Below are 18,341 nucleotides of genomic sequence, written 5' to 3'. Positions count from 1 at the left end.
ACCCTTTACAACGGTTCACCCATGTAACAAGTTATAATAATTGTTGGAATTATTATTGGGGAATAAGGTCAAATCGGGTACATACATAAATGAAAATTTGTCATGTTTTGCACGTTCTTTTTTTTAGTCAATTATTGAACTCCATATATCGCATACTACATAACGTTCTACATATATAGGGTGACCCAATAGTCGTGGTACAACTGGTTTGTGATTCTACATGCAAAAGTAAATCGAAAAAAGGATATAATTTTTTAATTAAAGGCTTTGTTTTCGAGACAACTGAACAGAACATGGCTAGCGCGTCTGTTGCACGCACAGTAAATCCTCGATAAGTGTTCGAAGACTCCTCGTCCCTGAACATTAAATATTCCATAAACTGATGCCCATATGCGATTGAAGCAAGTGTCATTAGCTTCAGAATTCCCAGCTTTATCACTGGGCTAAACATCATTAAAAATCCAGCGTTACACCTGGGGATCTGTCTTTGTCAGTTCCGATAAGCCTCCGAACACTCATCAAATACATGTATACTGTACTACCATGACGAATGCACGCGTCACGGACTAATATTCAAATTCGATTTTCTCGAACAAAGATAATTAATTTTATTTTTTCCTTATTTTTTCTAGTAGCATCACCACTTACCCGGTTGTACCACGAATTTGGGCACATCCTCTATAAATAAAACAAACCACATCGAGTTCCACTATACAACTTAATGTATTCTGTTTCTACAATCGCATTTCTACAAACATCTACCCACAGTAGACCCTGTACACAGGCCAATTAAGTGTTGGTCGCTAATAAATATCTCGTTAATCGTTACAGTCTCCTCTGACCGTTTAACTCTTACACAGCTCGTCAAACAATGTAAATTAGTGTCTCGCCTCTAACGAGTCTCATCCTTTTTGCCCCACTCTGTCCACGTTGTCCTGCTCTATTCCACAGGACGACGCAGCGTGAAAACACCCAGGCCACGTCCCGTTGGCCAGAATAAATAACGCGAAAGCAGACGGATGAACTTTACACGATAACCGACAGGGGAACGGTCGCGAAACACTCGGGACGGGGGGAAGAATTTTTCGTAGCGCGATGAGATGCGCGCCGGAAACAACGGGAGACCGGAAACGTGGAAAGAGGAAAAGTTAAATAAATCGAGAGAAGGGGGAAGGGGGCTGTTGCAGCTGCGTTCGGTGGCCGTTCTCCAACTTCTTCGAGGGATCTTTGCTTCTTTATTTGCGGCTGGACGGTCGTCTTTTTAAAACGTCCTCTCTTACACGGCACAATGGCCCGCCCTGGAGCGGCGAACTTTTTTAAGTAACTTTAGTTTTCATTCCTTGCGCCCTCCCCGCGAGCTCGTGTAATTTCACCGAGAGGAACTCTCGTTTCACGGACGCGGTTACGTTCTGTTGTTTCTTCGTCTTTTCCGCTTCCCTTGTCCAGGCAATTGAATTGTTGGCGAGTTTACTTGTACCGTTGATTATTCGCTCACGGTTAGCCGGCGTAATTACCGTGCGAGGGAATAATTGCCCTGGCTGCCCTTATGCAAATACACGGTATTTATTAACGTAAAACGGGATACCTGCGTTCGTGGTTATCTAAAAAATAACATTAACGGGGTAATCGGATGAGGAGTGAAGGCTGTTTACCGTTCACGGTTTTCTAACTCCGTTGGATTGAACTGTTTAAGGGGTCATGCTCAGTCAGGAGGCCGAAAAAAGAGTGTCCTTTAGGAATTTTTTTCTCGAAAACTATAAGACGTTTTTCAAAAAATCTGTTTGTGTTTCAAAGACTGCAGTTTATAAATTACAAGGTAATTGTTTTATTTAAAAAGATTTATTAGTAAATAAATGGTGAGCGATCTCCCGGATGTCTCTTCACAAAAAGTGGTCTGCCGTGATCACTGTAACTTTGTAACGGTTCATCTGAAATTAAAACTTCAGTAAGATTTATGTAATGGAAGAACCAATCTTGTCCTTGAACGTGGGGTTTTTCAAAATATTGATTAAGAACAAAATAGCGGACGTTTTCCTGAAAAAGTGCGATTTTCACCTAAAAAATCATTCGTTTTTGGTCAGTTAAAAAAAAGTATGGAACGAACAAAAGAATCCTTCGTTCAAGGACAAGTTTTTCTGATTTGAAATATGGCGCAAAAGGCTTCATGTAAATCGACACAGTAGTTTTTGAGAAATATTAATCACCGATTTGAAAAATGTAGTTTCGAGAAAAACGCGTTTAAAGTTTCAAGTCAAGCTTACACTTATATAAAATGTTCATTTTTTAACGCCTGTAACTCTGTCATTTTTAATTGGATTACCTTGAAACTGGAACAGAATATTCTCGAGATGTTGTACTTAAAGAAAATGTAGAAAGTGAAAAATCGATTTTTTGAAAATTTCTGACTGAGCATGACCCCTTAAGTGCTTGACTCTATTACACTAGCGTTTATGGACTGGGAAGGAGATGATTCCTTGTGTAAGAACGAATCGAAAATGTGCAGTGAAGTTTTCTCGTGAAGAGTTTCCTTTTTTAGGAAATCGACATTGAAGGTCTGCTGGATAATGTCTTGACTGGCATGTCTGGCCATTGCTTACTGTTTCTACTTATTGTAAAGGTAAATACCTCTGCTCGTTACGGTCCAAAATGGCTACAGTAATGTCTCGATGAGTGCGACATACTCGGCTCCGCTTCGGAGCATTCATGGCGAGGCGGAAAAGTATTCAGCTCCTTATAAATTTGTTTTTTGCACGAAACCGAGCCTCTTCTTAGTTTCTGTTTACCTTGTTTTGTTTGTTGGGGGAGGGATCACTGTAACTTCTATTTCTGAATACTTTCTGTTGATGGTATGATTGCCATGATTTTGTGGGAATAATAAATAATTATGTTAATATATTATGTGTCAGTTATATTGACTAACGTGATCGACGGAATTTATATTCTATCTATAGTTGCATTACTTTATTTTGTATTTTTCTTTTGATAAACATATTTCTATTGTTTATATCTTCAATTAATGGTGCTGTCAATATTATTTACGGACCCACATTTAGAAAAAAAATTTAACGCAATTGAGTTTGTTTGTTTAAAATAAAATTGAAATTGAGCTTCTGAAAATAAATGAAAAAAACAATAAAAGGGTTTTCTTGAAAGGAAAGAATAAACGTTAGAAACACCGGAAGATGCATTTGCGATCTGTTTGGAGAAGCAGTTATGTCAATCCAATTCTGTGGTGACCTGTCAATTTGTTAATACAATTTGATTATATAAATTCACTGGATAATTCTATTCCAAAATTGTACTTACTACAATAAAAAATTTCTATTGAAAAGACACATGTTATAAAGGAATCACCATGTATTTCACTAAATTATTATTAACATATGAACACTTCGAGTGTATCAACGGGATAAAAGACCCCAGTCTCAAGTTTCACCAGACCTCGATGTTTGAAAACATTTTCAGATTGAACCCCTTCTTTTACTTTCACTTACCTTTTCCTTAACCTCAACTATTCTACCTGAAAGCATAAACATTAAACTGTAAAAAATTCTTCAACAACTTTTTTCGAAAACACCACAGTTTAAGAGATATTTCGAGTTTCAAATCAATTGGGTTCATTTGTACCCCATGTGCACTTCTAAGAACCTTTAGAATCTCTGCACTCGAAATGTTAAATTATAATTAAATTTATTATTAGTTTACACTTTTACAGGAGAACCCATCGAAACTTTAGCACTAACTCAGAATTAACAAATTCCGTTCAACACTATCCGTTTATAACCAACAAAGGAATAAACAGACACCATCGCGACGTAAAATCGAATCCTCGCGGTGAACGGTCTATCGCGCTGCAAAGTAGCCCGCGGTGCTTGATTTTTAATTATAAACGCCGGCCCGGAAGGTGAAGAGGGCCGTGGCACGACAAAGGAATCAATTTGCCCGCGTTTGCCGGAGCACGGCAAAGGATCGATTAAACTTCGCCCACCGTACCGATGCACCCGGCGAGTAAGTTGCGGGGTTTAAGAACAAGCACAAAGTCGAGAAGCCCAGGCGTTGAACGCGGCCGGGTGTTTCTCAGTTAAATCTCGGGGCCGCCGTCGGGGCGATGCTATCCGACACTATCAAACAAACCTTAACCGAGATTTACGGAGGTCCAGAATTAAGTCCCTGCGGGATTACTGGAGTGACCCTTCTCGGAGCCGGTGTTCACCGAGTTGCAGCTCCGGGCGCACGCTATGTGTCCTCTTGAAACAAATTTTAGCCTGGACGTGGAACACGCGCAAATTGCGGTCCCGTCCCGTGGAGGGGCGAACAATATTTTCAGTTTGACGTGATTAAAAATTAGTAGGGACTCGATTCGAACGCGAACATGTCACTGATGGTGATTTAAAGGACCCTTGTGTCGGGGCAAGCAAAATATTCTTAAGACCAGATAATTACTGGTGTTATCTGTTGGAAGAATTTTTGTATAAAATTGGCAAGCTTAGAATAACAGATACAGTAAATCCTCGATGAGTGTCCGAAGGCTCCTTGGCACTGAACATTAAACATTTCGTAAACTAATGGCCGTATGCGTCTGAAACAAATATCATTGACTTCAGAATTCCAAACTCTATCTCTGTGCTAAACCTCATTGAAAAGCCGGCGTTACAGTTGGGGACCTCTCTTTGACAGTACCGTTGTATTACTTGATGTTGAAATTGGTGTTTAACCCTCAGAAACCACACACCATCTCGACGTACCTAAACACCACACTAGTGCGCATTGGGATTTCGAATTTTTGATCATTGACCCTTTGGCTACGGCAGACTTTGGCACGCACCGGCCGTACGGTACGGTACGAATTCACTCGCGACGTCCACTGGGTACGGCGAAGTTTTTCGTTAGACATGCATTTCTGAGGAAGTATATTAAAATATTCAAAATACTGAATTCTATTACATTAAACCAATATTACTTGAAGTGAACATTAATTTTAAGCTTTTTTCACAATATTTAATCATCATTTTCAATGTTATTGTCACAAAAATACAGGATCTTTAATAAAAATATATATCGATCCCTTGACATTATTTCACCAAACGATTCTGTTCTTATCAGCTTGTCCTTACTTCAATATTCTGATAAAGATACTTTACGTACTCGTGACATTAGCATAGTAACGGCCAAAAAATTATATATTTCGGGAACTGTAGTTGCCACAAAATTATGTACATTGCTTCTTGTGCCATTTTCATCATCTCTTCCGAAATGAAAATTTCAAAAATATCGAGAATAGATGATTTCCTGTTTATATTTGCTTTAACTCCACTATTCTTGTTATTAAATTTGTGAATTACAGGTTTGAAAACTCTCTGAGTCCAGGAAAATTCATTTTTACGTTTCGATTGCTTTGGTTCTGGTACAGCTACTGTACTCACTATTGATTCTAATGAAGAGGATATGACACGACATTTTTTATTCATACGTTTGTACAAAGGAACTTCAAAATCACTAGTTTCCTCAGAATCAGAACATGAATCATTTGTTAAATCATGCTTGCATGTACTTTTATTGGCGATTTCTTCACTTTTTTTTATTTTATTATCCCTCTTGTTCATTTTAAGGATTAAGGAGAAAAATAACTGAAAATAAACATATTTACTTAACTTGATCGTAATATTTAAGTAATATATGACTAACGGAATATGTAATTGTTGAATTAACATTCACTTACGTCTGTTTCAAATGAGATTTATTACAATTATGATACATAAAATTTCCCTAGCTCCTATAGGCGCCTCTCGTGGCTGTGAATCAAAATAGGTTAATCGAAATAGGTAATCTACATTACTATTAAAGGTCTACATTACCATAAGAGCAATTATAAAATTTTAAAACGGGAGAAACAGGCGAAATTTGATCTCGACGCCTATTGGCGCCTACAGTACCGGGAAGCCAACATGTTTCGGACGCCAATAGGCGCCAACAGTAGTCAAAGGGTTAAGAAGGGAAGAATAAAATCAAATTGAACTCATAATATACTATGCAGGGTAGAAATTCCTGAGAAGTTCAATAATACTAATTGGTAACTTGAGAAATAATTTTTCAACTATGAAAATTTGTTATAAAGAAATGGTAAATTTCAAAACGAACAGACGAAACAACATTTCCTTGGTGCAAATTTGTATTAGTGTGATGTCTGAGGGTTAATATATGGGGTGAGACAGGATGGATGGTACAACCAGACAGAAGCTCATTCTGCATGCAAAAATAAGTCGAAAATGTAGAATAAAAGATTTTCTTATAATGCTTCGTTTCCCAGATAATCAAATTCGAAAATCAGCTGGATACGTGTGGGACAGAAATAATTTGAACATAGAAAATTAATCTGGTGTACTAAACAAGAACTTTACTCTATTATATTTTTTTTCTTTTTATTTAAACTACAAATCAAATTATAATGCTTCTTCTTTGAGGCTTTCTTCCTGAATAACCTTTTGATTTCCTCCTCTAATGTTTAGGTATTCACCTTTTCAAGACCGGTCGATCAAACATGCGCTTCTGGTTATGACTACAACAAAATTCACATGTGTTCATTGCCTTGAAGCAGCCAACGCTAAAGCCGAATTTGCATATTTTGGCTTTGAATGATCATCGCGGATGATTCAGTGAAAAACATTGTTTTCGTCTGCGTTTCATTCAAAGTGATTATCTCCGTCCAAAGTGAATATGGATTTGACCGATTCTTACTAATAAGTGGACAGTTATGTATTAAGAATTTTAATAACAAACGACAGAATAGAACAGGAGAATGAAATGTATTCTTTAAGAGAAGAGAATGGAGAACGTCTTACTCCGTTTCAAGATCTATTGGATCAACTTTGTAAGTTTGAAGATGAATTTCAGAATGAATCGTGAATTCAACCAGTGACCTGGCATAAATACTCCATCATATTTCATTATCCATTGTGAATGAATTATCCCCAATGATCATCCAATGTGAAAAGGTGTAAATTCGGTTTAACACGTGCATCTGAATAGGGCTTGGTTAACGCGTCTGTTCGATGAATGCCGTTTCTACTTATTGTCAGCCCGGATGCATAGAGGAGGTGGTCTAAACTAAACATAGACTAGCATTTTTACTTCGGTACTTATTGTCAAACCTACTGAAGATTTTTAAGATGTATACTTCAGTGTATCTGAAAATACGTTTGCTTTATAATATGTAGTTAAAATAAGGTTCTTTTATTTTTCGTGTCATACTGTATGATGTACATTACTTTTCATAAAAACCTTAATATCTCACAACGCCATTATAATTGCATATGACTCTTGCACTGGTCTCCCCAATTCATCGATATATCTCAAATTCCCACTTAACTGACAATACGATCTTCTGCCTCCTACACACAATTAATAATCCGCGAGACGACCTATTCATAAGAATCCTATTCCGATCCTCGCGAAACGATAAAACGACATCATCAATTGAATCATTGAATGCCACTAATATATCCTCCGTTCTGTAAAACTCTTCTCCTCAAAAGATTTCTTCTCACGACCACTGTCAAACGTTTTCGCCAGTACCACAAGGCCGTACAGAGCCGGCTGACGAGCACTCGAGGAGCCAACACGAGATTCGATTATTTTCGAGTGGTCTCTAGGCGATTTCGGATTTCTGGCGAGACCCCTTAAGAGCCCAAGGACCCAGGGACGGCTCGTCCGCGAGGGAAGCCGGCAGCGGGTCAAGAAGAAAGCAAATCCCGCCGAAAAAGGAACTCTGTACACGGCCCAAGTACTCCCTCTCTCGTCGGCGAGCATCCCCTTGGAGGTGATTACTTATTTTTCTCCCCCCAAACCCCCACGTTCTTCGTTTCTCATCTTCTACTCCACTTTTCTACGCGGTCGATCCTCTTGATCTTGGATGCCGAGGATCTCTCCTCTCTTCTCTTTCATTAAATACACCGGGGGCCTTCCGACGAGATTCAATTTTATTCGGCGGATTGCTTTTCGTTGTAACGCTGACTACCGTTGGTAACCGGATCCGGATCAGCGTCTGTCAATTCCCTGTACCCTATTGTTTCTCGTTTCCTCTCCACTTTTCTTTCTCTCTGCTGTTCTCTGTATTACTTGTTTTTGGTAACTCTCATAGGGGTTGTTAATAGAAATTTCAAACATCATTTTGTAGGAAAGAAACGCTTTAGGTGTACATGTGACGTTTGTTAGGCTTTCAGTAGCATGCAATTTTATGTTCAGCAGAATTTGTGATTGGAGCGGTTAGGTCAGAATGTTCGCATTTTGACATTTTCAGGCCATCATGTTGTTCTTGTATACAGGGTGTCTCAGATAAATGGGATCACCTAAATATCTACCTTATCTACTGTTGTATGAAAAAACTGCTCAGAACAAAGTTGATCTACGTGAAAAGGCACTTCTAACGGTGGGAAGGAGTTTTCTCAAATTTTTTTCGCGATTTCAAGGTCATCGATGTTTCTTTAAATAAAATCGTTTAATTTGTTTTTTAATTAGTTCGGATCATTTAATCTGCAAGATATTACGTCAGTTTGGATTCAGTTGTTGATTTCTACCAAAATCAACTGTCCTGATAAATTCTGCGCTGATCTATAATTAATATACCAGTCATCAACAAAAATATATGCATTTTGTTTTACGAGATTTTAGCATTTTCTTATATCCAAAGTACAGAAAATCCTGGATGAGTGTTCGAAGGTTTCTCGGCACTCACAAGAAAAGGTCCCCAGGTGTAACGCTGACTTTTCAATGAGGAACACAGTGGTAGAACTTGGAATTCCGAAGCCAGTGATATTTGTTTCAGACGCATACGGCCATTAGTTTACGAAATGTTTAATGTTCAGTGGCGGGGAGCCTTCGAACACTCATCGAGGATTTACTGTACTCTTATATAATTTGTAATCCCAATTTAAGGCAATGCTTGGCGTGATTATTCTTAGAACTTGAAGATACTGTCTTTGCGTTATACATACATGTACGAACACGTGATTCTTGTATTTATAAAATGTGAATCCAGTGCTACGAAATATTACTCATTAAAACTAAGGGCGATTTTTTCATCGATAATGGTAATTTACAAAACATACCTACCTCTTTACAAAAAATGTTACAAAATGTCAAATAGTTTGCTTACAAATTTTTTGATAAAACTTTCTCAGTTACTTCAAAGCGTTTATTTTCCCATAAAAAGATCCTATTTTTCTTAATCCACGTAGTAATTCCAAACTTTTGACCGGTAGTATATCTACATTTTCACATTTATCACAGTACCGTAAGTTGGTGTAACTTCGACTCAGTGAGAGGTAACTTCGTCCCAAAGTCAGAAAATAATAATTTTCGATTCTGCAACTTTTTTGATAGTATTTTTACATAAAATACCTCTTTACGTAAAAATTACTTTAATTTAACAATTTACAGAGCTGTAAAATCAAAAATGATCATTTTCTGATTTGAAACAGTCACCCTGACCGAGCCACAGTTACCCAAACTTAAGGTACATTACTAATGGATGTATGTACATAAACATCGTCCCTTGTGTCCTTATGTCCTATACTTTTTGAATAAACACCCAAACAGAAAATATGTAAAATTCAAGTGCGGTGTGGAAGCTGTGTTGAGCAAACGGCCCATGTTTCTATTCCCACCCAGTATAATCCGTTTTCTCATTTCGTCGTTGACCCACACCACCGTTCGTATACACGCTTCCTCTTATCGGAGGATGTAAACACGTATAGTTTCCACCGAGAGCAAAGTCTAACTCCATCCACCTGTCTGGCGAAATGTTGCCCCGCTGCTACTTCTACGATACACTCGATGTTCTTGTCGATTTCCGGCCGGGGAAGGGGAGGGGAGGGGCGGGCAGGATGTTTCCACAGCGGCCGCTACGAGAATCACGTCTGAACGTCATATCGTATCCTTTTCGCGCTGAGAAACGCTCCTTTCGGAAGATTGAAGAGGGGAGCTACGAGATTTTCAAGATCTCGGATATCCGTGAGGTCTCTGTTTATCAGGTGCACGGAAAGATAATTCGTTTCCTCGCGTATATAAACGGATTTTCTTTTCCAGAGACGTTTAAAATAAATATTGCCTTTGAAGGTACGTCAAAGGTGTCTGTTCTGGCGGTGGTAAGAGTATGATTAAGAAGTAAGATTCGGATTTAGTAATACTCGATTATCTTTGTACCGAAATACTTCAATATCAAAATTTTCAGATTCGAATACCTTAGACATCAAAATACATTAAAGGATGATAAAATACGTGAGGGAACGTAATGTAAGGGTTTTCCATAAAATTTGTTTAGAACGTTAAATGAATAGTTAATTCATTTATTACTGATTATTAACGTATGCCTTAATTGTCTATTAAGGAAACAATATTTAGGCATTTATAGGACCAGGTAGTAGGCCAAGGGTGTTTTGAGCTTTATATAAATTTTTAGAGTTTCAGAAACAAGTACTGCGTTAATTTAAGCAATGATAATTCCGAAATATACGTCTAATGTATGTGGAATACCGTTAAATTAATAACTTCATAGTTTTAACCCTTAAATACACAGGCGGGTTACAAACACGGGTGTAGTTGTGTAGGCCAGATTTGGCCAGTGTACTTGAGGGTTAATATTGAAATAATGTAACAGTAATAGTTATATATTATTAAGTTAATTCTCTTCTACGTGTTCTAAGGATTTTCTACTATTTATTTACAAGTACTTAATCCTACATTTTTAGTTTCCTACAGGCAGTAGCAAGTACATCACACTCTGTTTCTAAAAGAAGAATTATTAAAAATTTCTTCATTTTTACCATTTCGTCGGTTATAAGTGGTACAGATTTGTCTTACGACTATGGAAAATTATTCTTTAACTTGAAACATTAAAAAAAATAAATGTAGCTAGATCTTACAAATCTGAAAAAGCAAATATACTGCTCTATAGTATTAATATATATCAGTACAATGTACGAGTTATCAATAGCTACGAATGTTTATACATCTATAGGAGCCTCTGACTTGTAAAGCGTACAAAAACAAAAGTCCTATGTAGTTTTATAATATTTTTGTATTATTCTTAACATAGTAATGATAATAATAAGTGTTTATTCAGCTTTACAGCCAAGAATTGGCCGTGGTTTATAATATCCTACTACAGTATATACTATCTTACCCATTGATCCTTGGCATTCATTCTCTCCTTATACTTATAATTCTCTGTTTTTGACTAGACTATTATATTCTTAGCTTAACTATCACTGATTATATAATTCTTAACATAGTAAAAATCCCTAGTACAAGAAATAAAATTCTGTCCAATTATGTTTTTTATGACAAAAACTATTTCTTAAAATATATTGCTGGTCCAGTTATCATACTCGACGAAGTAAACTTTATGATATTGAGACAGTGAATTATCATTTTATGGAAATATAAAATTTCAACCACGTGAGAATTTTTACGAGTATTATCTGTCATCTTATTTACGAAACAGACACCATATATGACTCTAACCCTGAATCCAGAAAGAAAAGACTATATTTGAGTCGTGATTTATGATTATACACTTTTTAAGAAGACTCTTGCGATCTATCATTTCGTTTTCATTTCAACGAACAAGTCAGAGGGGTCGAATGATTCCGTTTCCTACACCGAGACCTGTCTACCATGATCAAGCGGTTATTGTTCGGTTGCTGTCCGTGAAACTTCATCTTTGTGATTCTTTCCCATTCCGTCTGCGCCATGTACAATGGCGGCGGATCCTTGAAAAGGAGCGCCGAAGTTCCGCGCGTCAAATGAAGTTGTTACAAGACAGAAGCGAGTGCTCTTTCAGAGTTTCAATGATCCCTAACGTTTCGTGTCCTTTGTTTGAGCTGTTCTCGCGAGTGTCAGAAGTTCGGAGAATTTAGCGGAACTACTCCCGAAGGAATCGCGACCTGTCCTCCTTTAATGCTCTTCTAAACTGCATTTCGAGGTGACGTAAACTTCGTAAGGGTAACTGAGCTGCAGGACTTAATGAATATTACTGAAGCTTCTATTAATTGTACCGATGTAAGTAATTCACTATTTCTACTTGAATTCAGAATACAGAGGAATTTACATGTGGGGTAACGATATACTTTAATGTCCAGAAGTATCCGGACATTTCGAATAAATAGCAAAAGTATTCATACATAGGAATAAACCGACACCGTCAAGGTATCGATTCTTTCATTCATAACCTGTATCGAAAAAAACTATCGATATCTACTTAGTATCGCATCAAAAGTATCGTTACCTACTTGTATCGAAGGAAAATGAATACAAAGTTCTTTTTTATTAATATAACATATTGTAACCAGAGTTGAGCAGAATTTTATTCGAATAATATATAGTGAAAAGCTGCAGTGTCTAAGGGCGTCATCCTGACCTTTAAACAATTAATAAGATTAAATAATTGTTTGCCAAATGATGACTCATTTAAGAAGACGTATTACCTTGTTATAAAAATTGGATTTTCCACGTTTAAATGATTAAAAATGACGATGTACTTTTTCATTCATTTTATTCGTTATTCAAAACTCTTTATCGAGAAAATGAATTTGCCCATCTCTGATTTTATCGAAGATATATTTTATTAATGAACATTTATTAACAAAGACATACTTTATTAAAAAAAGTAATATAACTGGACGTCAACTACCTTCACATTCATTAGTTTTCATATCGATTAGTCGCTTCATTCGATATGAGCACTTTTTTTCGACACCGAGTATATATCGCAACCGAAAGTATCGATACTGAAAATGCTCTGTGTCGAAACCAAAGTATCGATTATTTACTTGTATTTACTTGGATCGGTTCATCCTTATTCTTACACCCTTATAAATCATAAATAAATGTTAATAAAAGCCGTTTTTATTCACCAACATGCACATTTCATAAATTATTTATGAAACTACATCCATTCTGAATTTATCTGTTACAAATATCCAAATGACATGGTCTACTAATTTATTCTCGTGAAACATGTCAATAACGCAACGCAAAAGTATTTATACAATGCATGTGTTCGGGGCAACATTTACCTACCCTATTACCAGGGATATATTCAGAATAGATGTTTTGTAAATAGTTAACCAAATCTGTGTGTGGGTGCATAGAAACAGCGTTTATTAACACTTATTTATGACTTATATAGGTGTATGAATACTTTTGCTGCCTACTGTATAGAACGATGCAAATCTGTGAAATGTTAATTATAAATTGTAAATATTTTTCGCACGAAATGTCTTTATTGATTTTTATAAGTTTATCTGGTAACAAGTGAATATATTATTTATATTGTTATAGGAGCACGTAAGTGATATTTATTACCAAGTAATATCGATAAAAGTACTATGATCAAAGTTAAATGAAAAGGTATACATAGAATATGTACAGAAGGAACAAGTTATAGCTGCCTTTTTCTAACTTCTGCTGTACCTACATGCATTTAAACTAAAACATATGAGCATTTGATTAGAATTAGTTTAAGGTTAACAGTAAAAGTTAATAGTAAGAGGTTGCGAACTTGAATGCTAAAGAAAAATTAATGATACCTGGTACTATACCTGGTACTATTAAAAAATTAGCCACGGAGAGCTATTCAATGCGGTAAATAGCAGCAGAAATGATAGTTATATTTATTGAAAATTTGTAACATTCTAATATCGATAGTGTACTGTGTCTAGACACCTATGGATGGTAGTATTGTTTGTATCTTATTGTTTTATTAATTCAGACACGGTTGACAAGTAACAGAAACGAAACAAAATGGATACGCTTTCGTTTACAAGTAGACTGCTTTTGTTTATGCACTTACAGCATGTCTTAACTTAACGTACAAAATGCAGTAACATAAAGTCTCTAACCTCTAAAGGGTGTCTATGTGTACATGTTAATATAAACATAATAAAACATCCAGCGCAGGCAATAAATTTCTGTCCAATTTTCAGTTAGAAATTAGTGTATAAACAAATTTTTTAATTGTCATTCGGATTTTTTAATGAACGATCATGAATTTGCATGTTTCATGCCCTTATTATAAAAAACTACTGTTTCCTTAAGAACATAACACATTATTTAATAAAGTGAAGTATATAAGAGATGAAAGATATTCTTGCTCCTACATTTAGTTAACAGAAAACACAGTTTTGGTGTACAATAGAAACAAACATCTAAATCCGAACGAATACAGGGAATAATTTACCTAATCATTTTTCAAATATGACAATGAAATTTTGCCAAAACCGCAGGTCAGATTTGAATAGGCTTTGAGAAGAACCTGTCGAATGCAATTACACCTATTTCGATGATTAAAGCACTTTACTTTCAAAACGTTCGAGCAAACCTGATCTATTTATCGTCTATACGATTAACGAGGTTCCATAAATCTGGCTGATAACGAAATTACTTGGATGATCCGTGCGACCGAACTTTAATCGCTGAATTTTCCATTGGATAGGGAGCAAATATGTCGGCGGTGATACGCATACGTGAAATTCTTGTTTCAATGAAATTACGCGTTGACATCGTTACACAAGGGATCATAAATCGTGTATAGAGTCGGAGCTTGAAAGGGCAGAGCGATACGAATGCGAGCTTCTCTCTGTTTTAATCACAAACACGAGTTTGAATTCTATTGGACGTAACGAAGGCATTCAGCGATCCATGCGAACGTACTAATTAAATTCGTGATTACGTAAACCAAGTAATTATCGGCAGTACACCGTGGTGTTAAAACACTTGTGGACAAGCGAGTCAACGTTATTTTACATCGTTCACACATGACGCGTGTAGGAACTGGCGACTACAGATTTTTTAACGTCACGTCGTTAACGCGTTTCGCGAAAACACGATTGCCAGGGGTGCGACGCAACAATCAAATGCACTATAAAATCTGTGTTCGTGATGTTATCCTGTGTAAATTATTATTTCGTTAGTGGATATCGTTGTATTAATTTCATAATTTTAATAGCTTTTTTTAACCGAAGAAAGAGAGAATAGATTGCTCCATGTTTAACCTTTTAAGGCCTGAATTAGGCCTGTCTCTGTGATGTTATTCTGTATATAAGTCACTATTTTATTAGTGGTTATTGCTGTGTTAATTTTATAATTTGACTACTACTTTTATTAAAGAAGAAGAGAATACACTGATTGCGTATTTTCTCAATTCTTAGTTTCTAACTATTCCATATGTAATCTGGTACCCCATAATTATAAAAACATAATTTATTTATCTTTCATTTAGTGCGAACTGAAATGCAAAGTAGTGAGCCCTGTGTGTATGAAGTATATATTGAAAAGATTTGCAACTTATACTAACAGTAGAATTAATTTTACTAGTTAAGTGTAACAAAACGAAACTATTAACTGTACATTACATCTCCTTTTAACACAAAATTAAGAATTCTAAATATTACTTATACATTAATTTCGTTATTTTATTTTAAGTTTGAAGCAAAAGTTTCCTTTTAGTATTCAATACTAATATCCTTATTGCACGGATGTAATACAAATACACTGAAGAAATTATTGATTTTCTGCATTTATAATATTTGTGAATATTCAGAACACAGTAAAGTAATCAATTCGATTCAAGTTTAAGATGACTTTTGCTTTTAAGATGGTGTATTTTTCGTCATACCGAAACCCTTGATAATAAAAATAAATTTTTATTTAATCCTAATTTCATAAAGTAGTGCAAATTATGTCAATTTTCGTTGACATTCGAAACTTAGTAATAGAAAGTAAAAACATGAGCACCAACTGATGAAATAGAAGCAAAAATTATTGTAAACTTGGTGTCGGGTCACACCAACAATACCTGTTATTAAGTGTGACCTCCGTACACCCGAGTTTCCTCGAGTCGTCCACTTTATGTTCTTAAGCCCTTTATGAGCAAAAAGTCCAGTAGATTTAAATTAGTTTATTAGCCATGAAGCAGATGTTCGAAAGTAACAGTACCATCCCAATACCGACGTCACCCTACCTGGAACTTGGAAAAACCCGGACACGTAGGCTTCTTACCTTCGCTCTTTCCACGCGACACCTTTCGCACACCCATCGATTTCCACCCCCTACTCTGGCAACCAATTGAGGCCCACGAATTTTTCGCCTCCAAGTTTTCCATATTTGCCTACAGTGCGTCCCTCCTTTTTTCGTTCGTCAAGACTAGATATTTTTCTGACAGAATAAGCAAAACCGTCGTATCGAGCGGACAAGGTCAAAACATAGATCACTCCCCGTTACTTATAATACCTGTAGTCAAAATTCTAAAATATATTAGATTGTTGTACAATTTGGGTAATTTGATTTGGAGAGAAATACCGATCCTTCATTTATCCCAACCTCGCGCTAAACCAAACGTGAGGAATAAACACTTGGACTAGCTCGTATATACATTATAATTTTATATCTTTTCACAACATTTACGATTGTTAATTTACTGCTCTTATTTGTCCCTCGAACTAAGACACTAGAACTGAACATATCTTCTATAACAAAGCCAATGAAATTCGAATGAAAGAAAAATACTCAGATCTAAGAAATAATAAATAAATAATGCATGTGGCTGAAAGCGAAATTTCTCCTCACCTGTTGCTAATGTGTGAACAGTAATTAAGTATTTAAAATAAAACTACGCCACTAACCTTTGAAACAAATTTTGTTTCTCTTGAAAACCAGAATGGTGTCGTTGTATCTAGTGCCAGCGGGAGCAGTGACATTTAACCTCAGAGCCAGCGGAATTTCGGCACTAACCAGCCCCGAGCACGGTAACCGAATCCTGAAGACCTGCAAGGTGACTGGCACCTCTCCTCGTGCTGAGACATTTACCCTGGGCTGAAGCAGAGCCATCGTACCGGAAGCGCTGCCAGGGACACCTACTACGTCATAATCCAGCTCCATGGAGTACGCCAGCTGTAAATAAACAGAAACGAAAAAATTGACCTTTAGAAATATTAGGACATCTGGATGACCAGATTTATGATGCGGACGCTCGATACCCGCTATTTATGAGAGAATACAATAGCCCATTATTTTCAGTTAATTTAAATCCTTATGTTGGCAACCGGTTCTCAGGTGCCCAATTCTATATATCTATTCCCAATGACAATAAATCTCCATTCTTTAGATATTTTTACGTCGAGTTACGTTCTGAAAATGAAACTCTGTGAAAAGAATTTTAAATATTAAAGCTTTAAACAAGCCTGAAAGTGCATGCATATTATTCGTTTTCTACAAGTTGAAAAGAAATATTGGCTTGCTGATATTAACGTTTAATATTTAGAGTAAAGGTATATTTGCCGCAAGAACAGAATTTCTTTTGTATCTGAGAAATTATTAACAATAAAGTAATTTTGAAAAGTGGAGTTGTCATAAAAAATTGTAAGGCAAGAGGTTAAACTACGTTTGTGTAGGGGCACGCACACACACACCACTACAATAAATCATCGATGACTTGTTCGAATACTCCTCAGCACTGACAAGGAGAAGTCCCTAGATGTAACGCTGACTTTTTAATGAAGTTTAGCACAGTCATAAAGCTTGGGATTCTGAAGCCAATGGTATTTGTTCTAGCCACATAAGGCCATTATTTTATGAAATATTTAATATTTAGTGCCTAGGAACTGTTTAACACTCATCGATGTTTTACTGTATACAGTGCCTTAGCTAGATGGTTAGGCGCTGATTAGTATTAGATCTATACTCATAAATTTACACAATTCAATCATTGCTAAAACTTAATCAACTTATGTCTTAAAAACTATTTTTAAATTGTCAATTAAACTAAAATTTGTCTGCAGCATATGACTCCTTTTAAACTTTTTTTCTTCCTCGTGAATAGACCACGTTAAAATAAAATAAAAATTTAACATTAATTTGTAATATAGAGAATTTCACGGAAAGTTTTATTAACAAATGGTCACTGATCCAGGGGTGTAAATTCATCTGCTGAAAGCCATAACGATTAACTTTTTTACACTCTGTATGTACAAGTTCTGGCGAGCACGTGCGTTTCTAGTTTCCTAACTCTCTTACTCAATAGCGACAGACTTATCGTAAACCAGGCGTCTTGGCGTGGTCATTAACGGGTCCACCGTGTTGTCCCTTCAGTAAGAAGGGTGATCGTTCGCGGAAAGTTGTATTTAGTCGGTACACCACGTGAAAGTACCCATTAAAACCCGAACGATCGTCAGATCGTAACAAGGAATGCATTAGATCCTGTCGAGCAATTTCACTCACTTTGAAGTTTCAATTATTAAGATATCAATCAGATTCCTCTGAATTATTGGATTGGTAACTAATTTTGC

The 18,341-nt window shown here is 36.2% G+C and overlaps 1 protein-coding gene across 1 annotated transcript in view; it reads right to left on the bottom strand.

The window, feature by feature from the left end:
• LOC107193458 (tyrosine-protein kinase Drl-like) overlaps positions 1-18,341 on the bottom strand; it is a 240,270-nt gene that overhangs the window by 54,181 nt on the left and 167,748 nt on the right. Inside the window, exon 3 of the mRNA XM_015582905.1 lies at positions 16,680-16,947. Coding sequence (XP_015438391.1) covers positions 16,680-16,947 — 268 coding nt within the window. The remainder of the gene's footprint in view (positions 1-16,679; positions 16,948-18,341) is intronic.

This window comes from Dufourea novaeangliae, unplaced genomic scaffold (assembly GCF_001272555.1).
Source record: "Dufourea novaeangliae isolate 0120121106 unplaced genomic scaffold, ASM127255v1 scaffold6, whole genome shotgun sequence".
NCBI classification, from domain to species: Eukaryota; Metazoa; Arthropoda; class Insecta; order Hymenoptera; family Halictidae; genus Dufourea; species Dufourea novaeangliae.
This window is presented reverse-complemented; position numbering and strand designations above follow the sequence as displayed.